Source organism: Eschrichtius robustus, chromosome 17 (genome assembly GCF_028021215.1).
Source record: "Eschrichtius robustus isolate mEscRob2 chromosome 17, mEscRob2.pri, whole genome shotgun sequence".
NCBI lineage: Eukaryota > Metazoa > Chordata > Mammalia > Artiodactyla > Eschrichtiidae > Eschrichtius > Eschrichtius robustus.
In genome coordinates, this window is record NC_090840.1 from 57,995,895 (window position 1) to 58,019,698 (window position 23,804).

Sequence of the window (23,804 nt, forward strand, 5' to 3'; positions counted from 1 at the left end):
TGCTCACGGAATAGAATCATTTAAGTTTTAACATTATGAATGTAAAAATATATATATTTTTCAACCAAATAAAAGGATTTTGTTGGACTTTTCTGTGGCAAAACTGTTCTATTCAAAAAGATAACTGAGTTTTCTGCCACATAGCATGCTGATGATTGGAACTATGGCTATTCAAGGTATGGAAGATTATGGTACAAGATATTAGCACGCAGTTGGCTTCACAATTAAGCAAAAGACAGTCTTCCAGATTGATTTTCTGTCTCATGAAGGGAAATATAATTTTCTTTCTCGGACATATCTATGATGGTAGAAATAAAAGATCTGCAAATGAATGGTTTCCACATAGTTGATGATGCTGGTGAAGGAAGAGAGAGGAGAGAAAAGGAAGAGGAGGAGGATAAGAAGAGGAAAAGAGAAGAAGAAGGAGAAAAGGAAAAGAAGAAAGAAGAGGAAGAGATTATTTTGGATCCTGGTGATGACCCAATACAGTAATTTGTCAGCAGTACTTAATCAACATGATCATGGTTCCCAAGTACTTCCAGAAACCCAGGTTCTGCTGTTACAGAGCAGCCCGCTAAAGATAATGTGGATCTGATGATAGAATACCGAACAGGATTTCTCTCTCAGCCTTTGTCTCATTTATCTTAAGTTTCATCAAAATCCTGCAGAGTAAACAGTATTATTCCTGTTTTACAGATGAAAAAACCATGGCTGAGATGTGTGCCATTTCAGGGCACATATCAGAAATGTATTTCCTGGTATGAGTCGGACTATGTAACTAGTCCTGGCTAACAAGCTGTGAGGCAGTACACTGCCTGTTGAGACCTTTCAGATTCTTTTTCCCTCTAACTGGACAACCAGTAACATTTGAAAAGGTAGTTGCATCAGATTGGGTCCCTGAGAGCCTTCCTGCTGACCTGTCAGGGTCAGGTAGCAAGAGACTATGGAGTTGTAGCAGCATCGTGTAGCTCATTCTGAATGACCAGAGGTAGTTAACTGAAAAAAGGTCTTCTAGCAAAAAATACATATGAAAAAAGACTAGATTTTCTTTCTTTATAATAGATAAGAATCTTGATCCAATTTTTGTTTTAAATGAGTGGAGCAATATACGGGGCTTCACTTCAAATTGTCGCTTCAGGATTCTCAACCTTGACAGCAGTTATACAAAATAAGGATAAAATTCCACTTAATTATATAAATTCTTATCCATCTCTCAAATGAAAATGGAGATCAAAATTAGATTAAAAAATGATTAAGAGCAGGGGCACAAGCTAATCCAGTATTTGTTTCTCACCTAAGAGCCTTCTAGATTTTTTAGGTAAGTGTTTTTAAAATATCTATTCCTGTGTTTTTTGAGTAATTTAGAGAAACCCAAATAGCTTTCATTATTTCATATAAAGTAGGAAAAAAAGGCATAGTTTACATTGTCCAGTGATATGGTAGCAAGAAGAATGTTATGCTTGAATCAGGGGTAAATATTACTTCTAATTTTTTTCGACAGATAATTTGAAATATAATTTTAAAAGACCAAATCAGCATTAAAGATTCAGATTTAAATGAAAGTTAACAAACACAATAAAACATCTTAATAAATAGTTTTATTTTAAAATGATACGACACACTTGCTATTAACATATATGGCATCAAATGCCCTAATAAAAAGCCAAGAACCTTAATAACTGCCCTTTTTAGAATATCAAAAACAAATAATCAACATCAAATTATTTTTCTTGTTTGGCAAGAACAGTAAAATTTAAAGCACAATGAGAACCATAAAACTAAAACTCTCAATACACTATATAGAATAACCTATCTTTACTTTCTTGTATGACATTTGTTTGGAGCCTGGCTAGGAAGCATGAAGATGGTAGTGGGAAAACAAGGCTGGCTCTTCCTGAAACACAGGAGAATTAATAAAGCAGAGGAAAACACTGTCTGCTACTCATATTTCCCTGAAATAAAATAATAATCACGGTAAAATGATTTCTAAATATGCCACACTTTTATGAGCCTAAAATTGAGAGGTTAAAAATGTAAATTAAACATCTGCAGGAAGCTGAATAACCAAAAAAAATCCATATAATTATGGCATCTCATTCTGAGGTTGATTGCAAATTCTTCATTTATGACCTGTGAAAGACTTCTCTTGTCCTTAAAGTCAACATTAAGGCATGCCAAGTTTCCTATAAGAAAATTATTCTAATGATAGCTTTAAATATTACAGTTCTATAATTACAAAATATTCTCCTAGTAAACACATAGACTTGAGTGTACATAAACTTGCACACTAACAAACAGAAATGATAGACAGGTACACTCTTAAAAGTAACCCATGGATTTTTGAAATCAACTTTTTATGTTTAAAATAACATCTTACTTTCTACAGTGCTAGTGCACAAGTCAGGCAAATTACTTCCCAAGGCTTATGCCCATACAAAAGTTGGAAGGAAAGAATATTATAGAATACTATGAACCATAAAATTATATGGCTGAAAATCAGCTGAAAGACGATATGTTAATTCTCTTTACAAACCATCTTATACTGAGAAAAGCCAGTGAGATTTCACCATAATTCTTTTTATTGTAGTCATTCTTTATGCCCAATTCTGGGAAAGGTTAAACCCCATTACAGAGAACTATAAGGATCTGTCTTATTCCTTTGTCACAGTGGAATCTAGTTGGTGGTATTAAATCTTGCTGAATAGGTGAACCATTGGTGAAGGTTGTGAATCTCTTTTGTCAGACCACATTTTTGTGGTAGCAGTTATTGATGCAATGGAATCTGACCTTCAGATTGAAAAACCTTCTCCTAATATATACATAGAACATTTTTTGTTTAACTTTATATGAATAATCCAGGTTTTGCATGTGCCTGTCATTGCACGTGTGAAAGATGAAGGCTAAAATGTTCAAATCTTCTTGCTCAGAATTTTTGCCTGTCACAAAGAAGTCACAAAAAGTAGAGCCACTTGGATTCACACCTTTAATTCCTGATATTCAACTGACATAATTCTCACTCACTCATTTATCCTTATGCCCAACAGCAAAGGGAAGGCGCAAATGAATTTGGTAGGGCAGTCTCTTTGTCTAAATTTGCACCTCGAAGGACACGTGCCAGTACTGGTCCAGTTGGGTCCCTAAAACAATTAAGTATGAGAGGGATGGACTCATATTTTAAGCAGACAGTAAAGCATGTGAGACTGATATCAAGGCAAGTAGCTAGGTAGTATAGCATCAAGGGGCATGGCAATTTTGTGGGTAAAAACACCCACAGCCACCAAGAATTTCATGGTTCCAAGCAGTCCTGTAATCCTCTAAACTATAAACCAGCTGTGAAATGGGGAGCCTGGAGAAAAGACATTCTTCTTATGAGGGAGCCAGTACATCATATGAGATGGTCTGCTTTAGGAGCTCCAGATGGCTAAAAAGGACACACAACATTGCAAAGAAATCATGGCAGCTCTGCCACAAACAGTTTAAGGTGACCTAAAGAGGAACAGTTTTTATTAAAGTCATTAAGACAATTAAACTGTCCATTAGCAGCCTGTAGATCCCCGTAGTAATAGAGAAAGGCAGCTTTCTTTGTGGTACTCACCCCTTTGGGTCTCAACGCTGAACAATGAGCTGTCTTCTTTTAAGATTAGGAAGGTGACTCTAAGTTTAGTTTTCTAAAACCTGGTAAAAAGTTAAAGACCTAAACTATGGACCTCTGCAAAAAGAGTTCTGCTTCTCCAGGTCTAGCAATAAAAGCTCTCATAGATAACAACCAGCACCATGTTAAAGAGACAGATAGGCGTAAAGTCACAAATCTCCAGGAAGCATCCAAGACCAACACCATAGCTATGGTCTGTTCCGTGACTATAACAGTATCACCTGATGCTGCCAAAGTACTTCTAAATAAATACATTTAGAGCCCCAAACTCTCTTTATCAGATTGGAAACAACAGTGTCTAAAGTTCAGGGTTTTTTGTTACCTGTGTTACCGTCACTTTAAATTCAGTTGATCTTTGTCTTGAATTTAGGCACTGACAGGATGAACTAGAGCTACACAGCTGAATACCTGGGGAAATCATAACTGATTAAGGCAGTTGTCTAAATCATGTCAACACAGCACTAGAGGAGACACCCAGATAATGTTCTGAATTGGTTCCTTTTGGAGTAATGGTCTGCCCACATAAAAGGAAAAGTTAAAAGAGATATGCCCTATATATCTGCCCTATATACGAGCAGATTTAAATAATGTTGAAATAAGTAAGCATATACTTAATATATTTCAATTTTAAAATTTTAAGGAAGAAAAGGAAGAAATATATTCTGATTTAAGCCTTTTTTTCCCTGAATATTTTTTCCTAATTGGGATATATACATATATTTATATGAATATATATGTAGGAATATATATCCTTTAGATCACATCAGAACTATATGTAGTTTGGTAGCACTACAAGATTCATTAAATGCTTCCAAATGAAGAGCTTTGATTTTTTTCTCCTTTATCATCAGTTTTACAGAACTGAAAAAATGTCCTAACACTTGATTCTCAAATTTGTCTTACTTCAGAAGCTGAAAATCAGGCTGCTCATTAATTGTTTAAGTCTGCAATTTGACTAATTAATCCTGTTTCATCAATAAATAAAAACAAAACTCAGCTGATGCCATTTAGCATCTCTGAATAAACATGTATTTTTTAAAAGTGTATTTAAAAAAACACACAGCTCAGACCTACTCACGAAGTCAAGGAGATCATTCCCTTATTGCCTCAACGTCACGCAAAGTAGATCCTCAAGCAGGCTAGAATCTGAAAATTTATATATAAACCTTCAGAATATGAAATTTATACTGCTGTTAAGCCGGCCTCAACACACGAGAGTCACGGTAAAACAAAAGTTTCTTCAAAAAGCAGTAGAAAACAGAAATCATGTCTATATTATACCAATTATTTCCAAATCAATAATGGTCTGTTACATAGGATAAGGTAATCCAGCTACATCTAGCTTCCTCTGATGTCCATATAATTTACCATCTTAACCTAATAATTCTTTCACACACCTGTCCTCACTATTTTTATTATCCTCTGATCTTCTCTTTTTGCATTTCGCTTTAACCCTTACTAACACATAGTGTACCTAACTCATCAAGTCAATCTGACACCCACAAGAGCTCATTCACATAAATATCCTGACTCACACACTCTGCCAGCCAAAGTCACCCACATATTCCACAGTCTTCAATAACAACAAAAACTTCAGACATAAGAATTAGGCTTTAGAATCTACAAAGAAATCACTTTCTCACCTCCCCTTCCCTGCCCTCCCACCCCAATTCCCAGCTCCAGTCCTCTTTAAGAATGGCCCCACTGATCCTGGTAACACAGTAATGGAAACTAAAACAACTCTTGAAGTGGGAGGTTGGAAACACCTCAAAGAAGAATTCTAAAATGCAAGATACTTCTGAGGCTGCATTCCCCATCCCCTTCTTGAACCACAACCGTACCAAGACACTGAGTTAGCACGGATGCTAGGTGTGTGTTTTACAAAGTATTTACTGTTTTGTTGATGGTGCTTCTAATCAAGCAAGTTTGAATTCATGAGGCAAGATCTCACAGGTACTCAGGGCCTGGATATTAGGTGCTCAGAATGATGCCTAGACCATTGTTAGGGGGAGGTGAATTCTGGTGAGGAGTGCAGTTCCCACTGAATCAGTGTGTTTAGTCTCTCTCTCTCTCTCTTCTCATTTTAATTTTTTTGGCTGTGAGCTTAAGGACGGCTGCCATCCTGGGGCAATGACTTGTTGTTTGGCCTGAGTAAGTGACACCAGTTTCTAGGCACGGTCCCCAGGAGTCTAGCTGCACTTGTATTGGAGGTTTTCTCCAAACAACAACAAAATGTCACCTGGGAGTGTGCCTGAGCCAATCATGACTCAACCTGCCTAGATGTTTAGATATCTGGAAATAGGATAAAAACATCTCATGCTTGCCTCTCTGGTGTGAGAACCAGGAAAGACTTCAAGAGCGTGCACAACGAGTATGACAGCTAAATCACAAACAGAAAATGAAATTTATATCAGCAATTAATTTTACTTCATCTAGAAAATGGGCATGTGACACTGCCTCATATCTGACACTACCATTCTGGGTTAAATTCAGATTGGTTGATTTATATAATTTTATTTTACTAGAAAGTTTATTCTAATGACTTAGTTACCACTTCTGTGTACTGGAATAGTTTTGAATATAACATATGTGTTTTTGCATTTTTAATAATCAGTATCCTCAAGCTCCAAAATATTCAAAGTCAAAACCCCATATTTTAGTGTTTAGCCAAATTACAGGAAGAATAAATTTAGCAAGAAAATGGATAAGCACCTTTGAGAATTAAATGTAAGCCTTATTATGTGATTAGCGCTTACATTCTTTTTCACAAAATAGGTTGCTAATTGATCCTACACCTCCTAGTGTCCAAAGAATAATATCCCATATCATGTAAAAGAAATCGTTTGCACACTGGATTGTTAGAAATATTTTGCTATAGAAGTAGAAGCTGATGGCCATTACAGATTAATTACTCTCAGCTCTTGAGGACTGGTGAAGCTGGTTGTGGTTTCTTAATGCATCTTACATGGCTTTTCTTCTAAATAAAAGTACATAGAGAACAAAAACACTCACTGGCTGTTCGTTTGGGAAATTGACTTTCCTCGCCAGGCAGATAAGCTGCACTGTTAATTTTAAGAAATGTGTTATGTTTTGTTTTGCTTTGCTTTGCTTTGTTCAGTTCATATAAAATGCCAAGGCAGACTCTCAAGAAGTTCACAACCAGAATTAACTCTGTACAGCGAGAGCATCTTCCTCTACCAAGGACAGCTCCAGGGTGTTTTCATTAGTGCTAGTTTTCATCCTAAAGTTGAAGGAACCGTAGAGTTTCGCAGACTCTTTGGAAGAGGCAAACCTGTCACGCCGATATAGCTCCCCCTTCCACATGGACATCATTAGCAAACAGGAAAGAACGACCCCCCCAAGCGTGAGAAGGCAGAGGCCCGCAATCACACAGCGGTCCAGGTGAGCCCCCAGCCTCGCGCTCTCCTTCTCCAGACGTTCCATCTCCCGGGCCGGCACAGTGTTGGGATCCACAGTCACATCCCGTGGGACAATGTAAGAGATGATCACCAGCAAGATGCCAGTGACCAAGAACAAGATGGCGCTTATGAAACCATAGTCTACTGACTTCCCTGAAGAGGTGGCTTCCGAGCTTGTATCATCTTCATCTTCGGATATCAGTGATATGGCAGCCTCGTGGGACCACTCATTTGGATTTCCCCAGCCAAGGTCTCCCAGGTGCTTACTCCCTTTTGCCGAAGGGGAGCGCCGGTTCCTTTGCTCCAGGTTGACATTCTCATCCACATAGGTAAAAGAGGTTTCTAATTCCTGGCTACAGCAGTTGCAGACTTTCTGTTCTGCTGTTATTTGGTTGTTTCCTGAGTTGAGAAGCCCTGGTGGCAAGAAGTCTGGCTGAATAGCACTGTCTTGCAGGGAGGGGGAAGGGGATGCTGGAGAAGGGCTAAGTTTAGACCCTTCCATCTCTGGTGCTCTTGGTGCCGACGTACGATGTCTCTGGCAGCAGAGAGCAGCTTTAGTGGCTGCTGCATCTGCCTGGTCCCTGGGAAGCCCTCCTGAACTCCAGTCCACAGCATCACACAGGGCTGCCCGGCTGCTCTTCTTAGCAAGATAGTGGAGCTCCATTGGAGCTAGTCAGACATCCCCCAGCAGCTTCCAGAAAGTCTGCCAACAGCAACACAGTTACATAAGAACCCAACGGGAGCTAAGGCCGTACCATCAGTAGTATTGCTCCCGAGGCCCTCATCTCCTTTGTAGCCACAGGTCTTGACACTTCAGCCCCAATTCCTCCTAAAAGAGGTAAGAGAAAGGAGAGGCTACCTAGTGGTGGGAAAGTGTGAAAAGGGCAAATCCTCTGACTTATCACAGGGATTAACGCTGAGAAACTTAGGTCAGGGTAGAAAAGGAACATGCAGGAAGTGGCAGTGTCTCTGAAGAAAGCATTGCCGTCACCAAGCCAAATTTATCCAAGGACTCACACATTTCGGTGACAGGATCCCTCAAACGAGAAGGCAGGTTTCCTGCATAGAGATACAAATGAGAAAAGCAGGGACCTTTTTTAGCAGAGCTGCTGATTTTCTGAAGAACCTAGGGAAGCACAGACTTCTCAACAGTTCAGTTAAATTATAAGTGTTTAGACTCTCTGTAGTTCAGAACAGATTCCAATACAGATTAGTGTTAGAGCATCACCATGGGTGAACCGATCAATATGTCACTATCAGTTGCGCTCTGTTGGAGCTGGGGCTCAGCATTTTGACTGGGTAGCTCTGAAATGGGTGAAAGATGGCTAGCTTAATCAGCCACCCCTCCTAACCTTACACTTTGTATATCCAGAGACCCTAGTCACACAGCCCTGTTCATTGTGCTTCCATTCTCAGCTTACTGCTACATGGTGGTAGCATGTTCTGGACCCAAAAGTATGTAGACAACACACATCATTGTGTGATCTCTGCAAAATACGATGGGCTAGCCCACTCCTACACACACACACACACACACACACACACACACACACACACAGCTGCCTGCTCCAGGTATAGGTCTGCTACTCCCGCTCACTGGGTCTGAGTGGGTATGAGTTCCTTTCCCTCAGCACGGTTTGCTGACAAATGTGTACAGGAAATCAACTGTCTAGAAGTTTTCACAAATCCAATCTAGAAGTAAACTGACAATAAAAGACAAATCATCAACCCACAGAGTCACAGTTTTGTTGAGGCAAATAGGTGGAAAGCTATTTCCAAAGTTACCTCTGGAACTCTGTATCCGTGACATGCCCTCAGCCCCACCACAGCAAGGCACCTTTATGGGATAGAACTTTGTGTTGAGCAGAAAACCACTTGCCCATCTTTCTCTGCCTCTGCCATTTTTCTGAGGAATGAAAATGTACTTTCCACTATCACCAAGTACAGAGGTTTCAAGCAAGGGCCCCTTTTATTTTGCTTCCAAGTTCAGGGTAATAACTGATTTAACTCATGTCTTGGAGGCTTATTATGCTTCAAAATCCACATCCCAGCAGCTGGTAACTCACACAGAAACGCAGGTAGGCTAACCTAAAGTCCACCTGGCAACTCACTTAAAATATGGGAGAGGAAATTCACATGTTTTCTGTTCTACATTAGAATTTGTTTAAAACACACACACACACACACTTCTCTATTATCGGCGTTTCTCTGCGGCTAAAACAGAAAAAAACCAAACCCAAAACAAAAGCAAACAAAAAAAAAAAAATCAGGTGCAGGAAAAACACAACTGAACCAGAGCTTTCCTTTTAGTAGGTGGACAGACCCCCACTGCAGGATCCCTCAGTGAAGGAAGTGATGATAACGGGTTTGACCAATTACTGAAATGAGAAATCATCTCGCAGTTCCCTCAAACATTAGGCGCTGTGATTAACCCTTGGTACAAATAACCCATCAAATTGGATTACTTTAGATAAAAATCGGCAGAGTCCCTTATGGGACTTCCAATTTATAACAAAGAGGGAGAGAAATCTCCACTTAATTCCCTTCTCCTGCTTCTTTTTCTCTTAAAAGACTCTGCTTGTTCCATCGGAACAAGCTGCACAGTCGATTTCCTTTGCAGCTCCGTTATCCGGGGCTTCCATTCTCAGGGGAGAATGGATAATCCCAGGGGACCAGCTAAAGGCTCTTTCCTTCAGTCTACTCCCTCTCGTCTCTCTGGTTTAAGAGCGCGGTTAATAAAACTGCACCGCAAAACGAGGGGACAGCACTCTCCCTCGTCCGTCTGCCAGCAATTAAGTACATTAATATTTGCATTGGAACTAACTGACACAGGCGAGGCTGGTCTGGGGGAGGCGACCTCGGGATCCGTCCTGCGCGCGCTGTGCGGGAAGGGCGCGCCGCGAGCTCCGGGCAGCGGTGTCCCCCGCGGAATCAGTCAATCCATTCCGGGTGAACTCCGCGTTCGCCGAGGTACCCGGTGTTGGGCTGCGTTCGCCAAATACCCTAAGGCAAGGCAGGCACCTTGGGCAGGGACTGGGGACGCGCTCCCCAGCTCGGCCAGGCTCTCGGGGTCTCTCCCTCGCCCCAGCGCCTCCTCCCCGTCCCTCTCTCCGCCACTCACCTCCTGCCTTGGCCACCCAGCGAGGCTCGAGCACCGCGCGCTTGTGCCTGCGCGGCTCCTCGGGAAAGTACCCCGCTCACAAGCCGCTGCACTTGTAGCCTCTGCGCGCCGCCGGGCTGCGTGGGGTGGGCAGCGCCTGCTGTGCCGGCGGGGCGGGCCGGGGCGGGGCTCGGCTCTCCCTCTTGCTGAGCATCCCGGGAGATGTAGTGCGGTTCAGCCTCCCTGCCTCCCTCCTGTCTCTCTTCTGTCCTACCTTCTCGCTTTTGCTCTTCCTGAAGACGAATTCCCGCTATACCTCCGTGCTCCGGCCTGGCACGTTAGAAGAAATCGCTGGCTCTTAAGCTCAGGGTTAGGTCCCCTAGCCTCAGGTGTGGCCACAGGATTATGAGGGAAGGAGTGTATATTTAGTTCAACTGTGTGCCAGGCAATATGCATATTTCGTTTTATTTAAACGTCAGAACAAATCCTCCAAGTTGATTTTATTAATCCTCATTTTACAGATGAGGAAAGAGGCTTAGAGGAATTAAGTGCCTCATCCAGGGTTACAAAGACAATTAATGATCGCTAATAAATTGTATCCAAGAATCTGCTTCCAAAGTCATTGCCTTGGTCACAAAATCAGGAGAAATGTGAACATTGAGGGTAAGGGATTGTCCTGTTCTCCTCTGCAACCCCTGTGCCTAGCAGAGTGTCTGAATAATAACGACCCAAAATAACAATAATTAACATACATAGCACTTACTATTGCCAGGCTCTCTTCTAATCACGTTGGATACATTAACTCATTTAATGGTCACAGTTAATTTTTAAAGTCCTGTAAAAATCCACTTTTGTAAAGATGGGTTTTTACAAAAGAGGAAACTGAATAACAAAGAAGCTGAGTAATTTGCCCAAAGGCATACAGCTAGTACTCGGTAGAGGTGGCATGAACCCCCAAAGGTCCTAAGCATTATGCAAATTGAATGAATGGAAAAAGGACCAGAAGGCAAGAAAAGAAAGGGCTAGGAATAAAGGAAACCTGGAGGTTGAAGCTACTGAGATGTACTTCCCAGGACAGGACAAAGTAACTGCTTTGGGTCACCAAGCTCTCTCTAACCACAGTGGACTGCGACAGCCAACAGCCAAACAGAATGTGCGGTTTGTGAATCGTCTCCAAGTTTTCAGCATCTCCTCTGGGGTGATTCTAGGGTTACTGATTGTTTTTATCAAAGGGGAGCAAGAGAAGGGTTATAATATAACATTTTCCTGCTTGTGAGCAGCTCACATAAATTCTGTGGTTGCTTGCTTTCAAGTAATAGATCAATCTCCTATAATGATGATTTTGTTGGTTTTCCTTTATATTGATAGAATTCATAGTCTCATAGTACCGGGGACTTCATAATATACCACTTTTAAATCTTTTCTCACTATGACTCTCTTTTAGCCAGTTAAGCTCATCTGTTGCTAAACATGACATATCTATTATGGCTTTTTCTCCTTCGCTCATTAATTACACTGTTTTCCAGTGAGAATATCCTTTCCTCATTCCCCTATTCCCTCCACCCTTCAAGGATTAGCTCATCAAGCCACATTTGCTGGGGTGCATTCTGTTCTTAGTACTATATATTTAAAAGGGAGCCCAAGGACACCATGCAGTGTCCAGAAGAGAGCAATTAAGAAGTTGAAGAAACTTAAACTCACGTTGGACAAGGAGATGCTAAAAGAACTTGGGATATTTAGCCAGAGGAGGAGACTCAGAGGAAACAAAAACTAACTTTAAATTATTTGAAGTTTATGGATAGAAGAGGAATTCTATATTGTGGTTAAAAAGGGAAAAAGCAGAACCAATGACAATAATAATATTTATTCGTCCTAATGTGTTATCTTTAATTCTTAGACCAACTCTATAAGGGAGCCAGTATTATTATACCCATTTTACAATGTAGAAATTGAGTATTGAAAATGTCTTTTTCCCAAGGTATTAGAAGTTATAAGTAACTGGTAGAGCCAAGATTCCAACTTGTGTCTATCTGATTCCAGACCCTGGACCTCTTCACCACTACACTATACTGAGTAATGCTTCACAATCGTTTTCACAGCAGAGCATAAATAAGAAGTGATCATATTTATTGCACTGGGCTAAACACAGAGGTTTCTCATGGCCATCATCCTGGTGCTATGGGTACTTCAAGCCCTGCCAGACAGCTAGGGGGCCCAAGGGAAGAGATAAGCCAGCACATCTGTAGTACACTGGGGCACCTGAGGATGATGGACACAGGGGCTGGGAAGCTCTGGATAACACTATCAGACTTAGTAAGGAGGCTAATTTGAGGCTGAGCATAAGGAAGAACATTCTCTTTAAGGACTTGAAGCAGGATGTCTCATGAAAGTGAATTCTGTTATTACTGGAGAGGATTAAAAAAAAAAAAAAGAACCATTGATTAGTGATTTGGCAGAAGGGATTCATCTAGTTGGGTTAGAGGACCTCTATGGTTTCCTGCTGAAATGATTCTAAGTTACATCTCCTTCATGAAGCCCTTTTCCTCCAAGCCAGCTCCCAAAGATTCTACCTCCTATGAACTATACTAGGACTTGTCAGCACTGATATTTTTTATATTTATCAGCCACTACCTTGTGACATTTCTAGTATGTCTAGGTAACTACTGCATATCGTTTAACTTCTCACTTAGGTGCCTAAACCTCTAATAGCAATTGTAAGCTCCTTGAGGTCAGTATCCATATATTAAATGTCTTATTATCTCCTACAGAAGTAAAATATTTCTACTGAGTAGAGTGAAGGAAAATGCCAAGACTGAACTGAGACTGGAGATGATTATCTATTCACATTATTCTCTCTCATTTCCTATTTCTGAATATAGTACACTTGACTGTCTACATATTCTTGAGCATTAAAATAAAATCAACTCTGTGCCAACACGCTACAAAATCTCCTTCAAAATTCTGCAGAAAAAGAATAAATGTGAACTTAATAAGCTCCTGGAAAGAAAAGCTTTGCGAAAAATACCATTTGCTAGAATAATTTCACCCCTCTCTCCTATAAGTCCATGTCTAAAATTCCCTCAAAATCTCACCCAAGAACCTTTTTCACGAGCTTTTCTTGTTCATAACCCCCAAATTCTTATTGCTCTTCTAATTGGCATTCTAGTGGCATAATACACTTCCTCTTATACTGTCATTTTACATCTATAGAAGTATTTCGTGTATATTTTATACTGCTTTCTATATGTCTCTCTTCCCAGATAAAATTTAAGCTCTTTGAGAACCAATATATTCTTTTGATAACTTTGAAGATACACATGGGCATGAAACAGCAAAAATACATGGCCAACAATGGTTCTTCACTATATGCTTACAAAATGATTGACACCAATAAAAAAATGATACTAAAATCTAAGTAATGATTTTGATCTTACATAATTTTTAATATGGTTCATAGTTTCCTGTTTACTTATACTCCATGAGGTATGAGAGGCACAATCATGATTACACCAACTAGAAAAATAGACTCTGAGAAGTAAATTTACCACGTGAATCAAAGGTAGTGCAGGGACTTTGGAATTCCCCGGTGGTCAGGTGGTTAGGACTCCACGCTTTCAATGCCTAGGGCCCAGTTTCAATCCCTGGTCAGGGAACTAAGATCTCACAAGCCTCCCGGTGTGGCCAAAATGGTAGTGCAGGGACTTTTAACAAAAAGTCTCTTGTAATGATGACTGAGGATACTTTCCAGTTTTCTCTCTTCAGCAATAATAAAAAGGACTGATTATAAATAAATATCCTTAGTGGATTTAGAGTTAATAGGAGAGGCTAGGTTGTAGCGTGGTAAGAAAGACATTGGCTGGATAGAGGCTCAGTGACTTCATGGGAATAGTACAAGGAATATGATTTACTTTATGTCCAAGCTGACACTTCTAAATGATGGAAGAAAAGAATAAAAATGACCAGTTTTTATAGTAATGAAGATCTCATTTACTAACAAAACTCTAGGAACAACAAAAAAAGTCTTATTAAATTTTAAAGTTTTCTTTAAATAAAAATGCTATAGCGGCCAGGATAGCAAGTTATTTAAATAAATAAAGTGGACGGATACAGGCACTAGGGAGGAGGGAAGACTGTAGCCAAATTGAGAGCAAGTGCTTTTCCTAAGGGGTCAGTGTCCCCTAACTGCTTTACCAGATGTTTGTCTTGAGTGAATTCAGACATCAACAGAAGTCAGATATCCCAATTTTTATTTAAAAATTCAAAATCTTTAAAATATAAAATTTAAATTAAAAAAATTGTAGATCTGTATGGATCAAAGAAAACATAACTATGGGAAACATTTGTTTCTGGTAACAGCGGACAAAGTGATTTAGACCCACCCATTGCTGAGGATAATTTAAAAATCTGGACAGAGGGCCATCAAGATGGCAGAGGACTAAGATGTGGAGATCACCTTCCTCCCCACAAATACATCAAAAATACATCTACATGTGGAACAACTCCTACAGAACAGCTACTGAATGCTGGCAGAAGACCACAGACTTCCCAGAAGGCAAGAAACTCCCCACGTACGTGGGTAGGGCAAAAGAAAAAAAAGAAAAAACAGAGACAAAACAATAGGGATGGGACCTGCACTTCTGGGAGGGAGCCGTGAAGGAGGAAAAGTTTCCACACACTAGAAAGCCCCTTCACTGGTGGAGACGGTGGGTGGGATGGGGGGAAGCTTCAGAGCCACAGAGGAGAGCGCAGCAACAGGGGTGCAGAGGGCAAAGGGGAGGGATTCCCGCACAGAGGATCAGTGCCGACCAGCACTCACCAGCCCGGGAGGCTTGTCTGCTCACCCTCCAGGGTTGATGGGGACTGGGAGCTGAGGCTTGGGCTTCGGAGGTCAGACCCCAGGGAGAGGACTGGGGTTGGCTGCATTAAAACAGCCTGAAGGGGGCTAGTGCACCACAGCTAGCCAGAAGGGAGTCCGGGAAAAACTCTGGCCCTGCCTAAAAGGCAAGAAACCATTGTTTCGGGGTGCGCAAGGAGAGGAGATTCAGAGCACCTCCTAGGTGAGCTCCAGAGATGGGCGCGAGCTGCGGCTATCAGCGTGGACACCAGAGATGGGCATGAGATGCTAAGGCTGCTGCTGCAGCTACCAAGAAGCCTGTGTGCCAAGAACAGGTCACTATCTACACCTCCCCTCTTGGGAGCCTGTGCAGCCCACCACTGCCAGGGTCCCATGATCCAGGGACAACGTTCCTGGGAGAACACACAGCGCGCCTCAGGCTGTTGCAACGTCACACCGGCCTCTGCCGCCACAGGCTCGTCTCGCATTCCGTACCCCTCCCTCCCCCTGGCCTGAGTGAGCCAGAGCCCCCTAATCAGCTGCTACTTTAACCCCGTCCTGTCTGGGCAGGAACAGACGCCCTCATGCGACCTACACGCAGAGGCGGGGCCAAATCCACAGCTGAACCCCAGGAGCTGTGCGAACAAAGAAGAGAAAGGGAAATTTCTCCATGCGTCCTCAGGAGCAGCGGATTAAATCTCCATATTCAATTTGATGTACCCTGCATCTGTGGAATACCTGAATAGACAACAAATCATCCCAGAATTGAGGCAGTGGACTTTGGGAGCAACTGTAGACTTGGGGTTTCCTTTCTGCATCTAATTTGTTTCTGTTTTTATGTTTATCTTGGTTTAGTATTTAGAGCTTATTATCATTGGTAGATTTGTTTATTGATTTGTTGCTCTCTTCTTTTTATATATATATATATATTTTTCCATTTGCTCTTTTTGTAAGTGTGTATGTGTATGCTTCTTTTGTGTGATTTTGTCTGTAGACCTTTGCTCTTACTATTTGTCCTAGGGTTCTGTCTGTCCTTTTTTTTTTTTTTTTTTTTAGTATAGTTTTTAGTGCTTGTTATCACTGGTGGATTTGTTTGTTGGTCTGGTTGCTCTCTTCTTTCTTTCTTTCTTTTTTAAATTTTAAATTTTTTTATTTTTAATAATTTTTTTTTATTTTAATAACATTATTTTAAGTTCTTTCTTTCTTTCTTTCTTTTTCCTCCCTTTTCTTCTGAGCCATGTGGCTGACAGGGTCTTGGTGCTCCGGCCGTGTGTCAGGCCTGAGCCTCTTAGGCGGGAGAGCCGAGTTCAGGACATTGGACCACCAGACACTTCCTGGCCCCATGTAACATCAAATGGTGAAAGCTCTCCCAGAGATCTCCACCTCAATGCTAAGACCCACGTCCACTCAACCACCAGCAAGCTACAGTGCTGGACACCCCATACCAAACAACTAGCAAGACAGGAACACAACCCCACCCATTAGCAGAGAGGCTGCCTAAAATCATAATAAGTTCACAGACACCCCAAAACATGCAACCGGACACAGTCCTGCCCACCAGAAAGACAAGATCCAGCCTCCTCCACCAGAACACAGGCACCAGTCCCCTCCACCAGGAAGCCTATACAACCCAATGAACAAACCTAACCCGCTGGGAGCAGATGCCAAAAACAACAGGAACTACGAACCTGCAGCCTGCAAAAAGGAGCCCCAAACACAGTAAGTTAAGCAAAATGAGAAGACAGAGAAATACACAGCAGATGAAGGAGCAAGGTAAAAACCCACAAGACCAAACAAATGAATAGGAAATAGGCAGTCTACCTGAAAAAGGATTCAGAGTAATGAAGTAAAGGTGATTCAAAATCTTGGATATAGAATGGAGAAAATACAAGAAACGTTTAACAAGGACCTAGAAGAACTAAAGAGCAAACAAATGAGGATGAACAACACAATAAATGAAATTAAAAATTCTCTAGAAGGAATCAATAGCAGAATAACTGAGGCAGAAGAATCAATAAGTGACTTGGAAGATAAAATAGTGAAATAACTACCACAGAGCTGAATAAAGAAAAAAGAATGAAAAGAATTGAGGACAGTCTCAGAGACCTCTGGGACAACATTAAATGCACCAACATTTGAATTATAGGGGTCCCAGAAGAAGAAGAGAAAAAGAAAGGGACTGAGAAAATATTTGAAGAGATTGTAGTTGAAAACTTCCCTAATATGGGAAAGGAAATAGTCAATCAAGTCCAGGAAGTGCAGAGTCCCATAGAGGATAAATCCAAGGAGAAACATGCCAAAACACATATTAATCAAACTATCAAAAATTAAATACAAACAAAAAATATTAACAGCAGAAGGGAAAAGCAACAAATAACATAAAAGGGGATCCCCATAAGGTAAGTGGCTGATTCATCAACAGAAATTCTACAAGCCAGAAGGGTGTGGCAGGACATATTTAAAGTGATGAAAGGGAAAAACCTACAACCAAAATTACTCTACCCAGCAAGGATCTCATTCAGACTTGACAGAAAAATTAAAAACTTTACAGACAGACAAAAGCTAAGAGAACTCAGCACCACCAAACCAGCTTTACAACAAATGCTAAAGGAACTTCTCTAGGCAGGAAACACAAGAGAAGGAAAAGACCTACAATAACAAAACCAAAACAATTAAGAAAATGGCAGTAGGAACATACATATTGATAATTGCCTTAAATGTAAATGGATTAAATGCTCCAACCAAAAGACATAGACTGGCTAAATGAATACAAAAACAAGACCTGTAAATATGCTGTCTACATGAGATCCACTTCAGATCTAGGGACACATACAGACTGAAAGTGAGGGGATCAAAAAAGGTATTTCATGCAAATGGAAATCGAAAGAAAGCTGGAGTAGCAATTCTCATATCAGACAAAATAGACTTTAAAATAAAGACTATTGCAAGAGACAAAGAAGAACACCACATAATGATCAAGGGATCAATCCAAGAAGAAGATATAAAAATTGTAAATATTGATGCACCCAACTTGGGAGCACCTCAATACATTAGGCAAAAGCTAAAAGCCATAAAAGGGGAAATCGACAGTAACACAATAATAGTAAGAGACTTTAACACCTCACTTTCACCAATGGACAGATCATCCAAAATGAAAGTAAATAAGGAAACACAAGCTTTAAATGATACATTAACAAGATGGACTTAATTGATATTTATAGGACATTCCATCCAAAAACAAAAGAATACACTTTCTTCTCAAGTGCTCATGGAACATCCTCCAGGATAGATCATATCTTGGGTCACAAATCAAGCCTTGGTAAATTTAAGAAAATTGAAATTGTGTCAAGTATCTTTTCCAACCACAATGCTATGAGACTAGATATCAATTACCAGAAAAAATCTGTAAAAAATATAAATATATTGAGGCTAAAAAATACACTACTAAATAACCAAGAGGTCACTGAAGAAATCAAAGAGGAAATCAAAAAACACCTAGAAACAAATGACAATGAAAACATGACAACCCAAAACCTATGGGATGCAGCAAAAGCAGTTCTAAGAGGGAAGTTTATACCAACAGAATCCTACCTCAAGAAACAAGAAACATCTCAAATAAACATCCTAACCTTACACTTAAGGCAATTAGAGAAAGAAGAACAAAAAACCCCCAAAGGTAGCAGAAGGAAAAAATTATAAAGATCAGATCAGAAATAAATGGAAAAGAAATGAAGGAATTGATGGCAAAGATCAATAAAACTAAAAGCTGGTTTTTAAGAAGATAAACAAAATTGATAAACCATTAGCCAGACTCATCAAGAAAAAAAGGGAGAAGACTCAAATCAATAGAATTAGAAATGATAAAGGAGAAGAAACAACTGACACTGCAGAAATACAAAGGATCATGAGCAATTACTACAAGCAACCATATGCCAAAAAAATGGACAAATTCTTAGAAAAGCACAACCTTCCGAGATTGAATCAGGAAGAAATAAGAAATATAAACTGATGAATCACAAGCACTGAAATTGAAAATGTGATTAAAAATCTTTCAACAAACAAAAGCCCAGGACCAGATGGCTTCACAGGCAAATTCTACCAAACATTTAGAGAAGAGCTAACACCTAATCTTCTCAAACTCTTCCAAAATATAGCAGAGGGAGGAACACTCCCAAACTCATTCTACAAGGCCACTATCACCCTGATACCAAAACCAGACAAAGATATCAAAAAGTAAGAAAACTACAGGCCAATATCACTGATGAACATAGATGAAAAAATCCTCAACAAAATACTAGCAAACAGAATCCAACAGCACGTTAAAAGAATCATACACTATGATCAAGTGGGGTTTATCCCAGGAATGCAAGGATTCTTCAATATACACAAATCAGTCAATGTGATAGACCATATTAACAAATTGAAGGCTAAAAACCATATGATCATCTCAGTAGATGCAGAAAAACTTTTGACACAATTCAACACCCATTTGTGATGAAAACCCTCCAGAAAGTAGGCACAGAGGGAACTTACCTCAATATAATAAAGGCCATACATGACAAACCCACACCCAACTTCATTCTCAATGGTGAAAAACTGAAACCATTTCCACTAAGATCAGGAACAAGACAAGGGTGCCCACTCTCATCACTATTATTCAACATAGTTTTGGAAGTTTTAGCCATGGCAATCAGAGAAGAAAAAGAAATAAAAGGAATCCAAATTGGAAAAGAAGAAGTAAAAATATCACTTTTTGCAGATGACATGATACCATACATAGAGAGTCCTATAGATGCTACCAGAAAGCTACTAAAGCTAACCAATGACATTGTAAAGTAGCAGGTTACAAAATTAATGCACAGACATCTCTTGCATTCCTATACACTAATGATGAAACATCTGAAAGAGAAATTAAGGAAACATTCCCATTTACCATTGCAACAAAAAAATAAAATGCCTAGGAATAAACCTACCTAGGGAGACAAAAGACCTGTATGCAGAAAACTATAAGACACTGATGAAAGAAATTAAAGATGATACAAACAGATGGAGAGATAGACCATGTTCTTGGATTGGAAGAATCAACAGTGTGAAAATGACTATACTACCCAAAGCAATCTACAGATTCAATGCAATCCCTATCAAACTACCAATGGCATTTTTCACAGAACTAGAACAAAAAATTTCACAATTTGTGTGGAAACACAAAAGACCCCGAATAGCCAAAGCAATCTTGAGAAAGAAAAACGGAGCTGGAGGAATCAGGCTCCTGGACCTCAGACTAAACTACAAAGCTACAGTAATTAAGACAGTATGGTACTGGCACAAAAACAGAAATATAGATCAATGGAACAGGATAGAATGTCCAGAGATAAACCCACGCACATATGGTCACCTTATCTTTGATAAAGGAAGCAAGAATATACAATGGAGAAAAGACAGCTTCTTCATAAGTGGTGCTGGGAAAACTGGACAGCTACACGTAAAAGAATGAAATTAGAACACTTCCTAGCACCATACACAAAAATAAACTCAAAATGGATTACAGACCTAAATGTAAGGGCCCACACTATAAAACTCTTAGAGGAAAACATAGGAAGAACACTCTTTGACATAAATCACAGCAAGATCCTTTTTGACCCATCTCCTAGAGAAATGGAAATAAAAACAAAAATAAACAAATGCGAACTAATGAAGCTTAAAAGCTTTTGCACAGCAAAGGAAAGCATAAACAAGATGAAAAGACAACCCTCAGAATGGGAGAAAATATTTTCAAATGAAGCACCTGACAAAGGATTAATCTCCAAAATATACAAGCAGCTAATGCAACTCAGTATCAAAAAATCAAGCAACCCAATCCAAGAATTGACAGAAGATCTAAATAGACATTTCTCCAAAGAAGATATACAGATTGCCAAGAAACACATGAAAGAATGCTCAACATCACTAATCATTAGAGAAATGCAAATCAAAGCTACAATGAGGTGTCACCTCATACCAGTCAGAATGGCCATCATCAAAAAAATCTACAAACAATAAATGCTGGAGAGGGTGTGGAGAAAAGGGTACCCTCTTGCACTGTTGGTGGGAATGTAAAATGATGCAGCCACTATGGAGAGCAGTATGGAGATTCCTTAAAAAACTAAAAATAGAGCTACCATATGACCCAGCAATCCCACTACTGGGCGTATACCCTGAGAAAACCATAATTCAAGAAGAGTCATGTATCACAATGTTCACTGAAGCGGTATTTACAATAGCCAGGACATGGAAGCAATCTAAGTGTCCATTGACAGATGAATGGATAGAGAAGATGTGACACATATGTACAAGGAAATATTACTCAGCCATAAAAAGAAATGAAATTGAGTTATTTGTAGTGAGATGGATGGACCTAGAGTGTGTCATAGAGAGTGCAGTAAGTCAGAAAGAAAGAATGAATACCATATGCTGACACATATATATGGAATCTAAGAAAAAGAAAAAAAATTGTTCTGGAGAACCTAGGGGTAGGATAGGAATAAAGATGCAGATGTAGAGAATGGACTTGAGGACACGGGGAAGGGGAAGGGTAAGCTGGGACTAAGTGAGAGTGTGGCATGGACATATATACGCTACCAAATGTAAAATAGCTAGTGGGAAGCACCCGCATAGCACAGGGAGATCAGCTCAGTACTTTGTGTTCACCTAGAGGGGTGGAATAGGGAGGGTGGGAGGGAGACTCAAGAGGGAGAGATATTGGGGATATATGTACACGTATATCTGATTCACTTTGTTATACAGCAGAAACTAACACACCATTGTAAAGCAATTATACTCCGGTAAAGATGCTAAATAAATAAATAAAAAATAAAGTAAAAGGGGGAACCAAAAAAAAATCTGGACAAAATGTATAAAAATCACTTGCTTGAAGACAAGTAAATTTAACAAGATAGAGAAAAATTACTGGGCTACAATCCAGAAAAGGAGAGAGACTCTGTGAGGCAAGTCAGGAGCTTGGAGTTCCCTTTTACTTGGGGATGTTAGATGATTCCAGAAGAAATAGTTGAGAGTCCAAGAAGCTAAGGAGAGTGGAGACTGGGGTTCTGAGCCCACCAAGGGAAGGAATTATAGTGAATCTGCTCCACTCCTTAAACTTTGGGTTAAAAATTCTAAAAGGTTGCATCCTAGCAGTGTGAAGCAGTTAGATGGGACCTCACAGGGAGTGCACCTCACTTTGTTAAGATGTCATTCCCTAAAATTTAACCATGGTAATTCAGAGTACTAGAACACCAGGTACTTGGCATAAGAAGCAATCTTTGATAAAGGAAAAAAAAATACTGTATCATCTCAAACCAATTTTACAAACAATTTTGCAAATACGTTAACTCAGAATAAAAAATAATGATAAAAAAGCCAATTTCTAAAGGTCACATACTGTATAATTCTCTCTCTCTCATATATATATATATTATGTATATAACATTATATATAGCATATATATAATGTTATATATCTATAACATTTTCATGATGACTAAGTTATAGAGATGGAGAACAGATTAGTGGTCTCCATGGGTTAAGGATTGTGGTGGTATAGGAGTGGCTGTGATCATAACTATAAGGGAGAGCATGAGGGAGATCTCTGTGGTGATGGAATAGTTCTGTATCTTGATTGGGGTGGTGGCTACACAAATCTACGCATGTGGTAAACTAGCAGTTTTCTGGATTGATATTATATATAGTTACACAAAATGTAACCTTTGAGGGAAACCGAATGAAGCGTACACATGGTCTTTCTGTAATATCATTGCAACGTTCCAAGAATCTATAATTATTTTAAAATTAAAAGTAAAACAAACAAAAAACCCAAGCACATCAGTAGATTATATCACATGTATGAAAACAAACAGAAACATAAAACAGTAGAAAATGACCAATGGGAGACTTCAGATATTAAAGAATTTTATTTCATTTTTTAAAAAATATTTATTTATTTATTTGACTGCGTCGGATCTTAGTTGCAGCATGTGGGATCTTCATTGTGGCATATGGGCTTCTCTCTAGCTGTGGCGTGTGGGCTCTAGAGTGCATGGGCTCAGTAGTTTTGGCGCATGGGCTTAGTTGCCCCGCAGCCTGTGGGATCTTAGTTCCTGACCAGGGATGGAACCCACATCTCCTGCATTGGAAGGCAGATTCTTAACCACTGGACCACCAGGGAAGTCCCTAGAGAATTTTAAATAACTATACTTACTGTGCTCAATGAAATAAGACAAAATTTAGAATTTTGTCGGAGAACTGGGAATAAAAAATGAAAATTGCCAGAATCAAAATTAAGAACTCAGTGGACATATTAAGAGATTAGACATAGTGAAGAGAGAATTAGTAAACTGGAGGTAGATCAGAATAAAACATCTCAAAGAAAGCACAAAGAGACAAATGGATGAAAAAGACAAAAGTGAGGATAAACAGACATAGAGGAGAAACAGTCAAGTTTCAATCAGAGATTCTTGTGTCCAAAGAGTGAAGTTTTTCTCTCTTCTTTTGGGAGGGGAGGAAAAGGCAGCTTTTTCTGGCTTTTGTGTATAAGCAGACAAAATCAATTTTTTCTCTGTTTGTCATCTCTGATAAAGACTTTGAAGTTTGTATGCATAAGACATTTGACTTGGCTTTCCTTGTGTTGTCCCAGGGGTAAAAGTGGAGTGTTGGGAACCACATGGTCATTATTTGCTTTTTAAGTGAATAATGGTAATCTGTCTCTGATCCAAATACCATGCGTACATTCTGGATAAAAATTAATAATTATGAATATTTTAAGACC

At 39.7% G+C, this 23,804-nt stretch overlaps 1 protein-coding gene across 4 annotated transcripts; it reads right to left on the reverse strand.

Moving 5' to 3' along the window:
- Window positions 1-5,331: 5,331 nt before the first annotated feature.
- Window positions 5,332-10,286, reverse strand: TMEM74 (transmembrane protein 74). Of its 4 annotated transcripts, XM_068525702.1 has the most exons (3): window positions 10,193-10,286; window positions 8,089-8,130; window positions 5,332-7,900 (listed from the first exon to the last, which is right to left on the reverse strand). In XM_068525702.1, exon 3 carries the CDS (start codon window positions 7,733-7,735, stop codon window positions 6,818-6,820), a length of 918 nt encoding a protein of 305 aa, XP_068381803.1. In that variant the 5' UTR covers window positions 7,736-7,900; window positions 8,089-8,130; window positions 10,193-10,286; the 3' UTR covers window positions 5,332-6,817. The 4 variants fall into 4 exon arrangements, with proteins under 4 accessions (XP_068381803.1, XP_068381806.1, XP_068381805.1 ...); XM_068525705.1 differs by lacking the exon at window positions 8,089-8,130 and having other exon boundaries at window positions 5,332-7,774; XM_068525704.1 differs by lacking the exon at window positions 8,089-8,130.
- Between the last annotated feature and the right edge of the window lie 13,518 nt (window positions 10,287-23,804).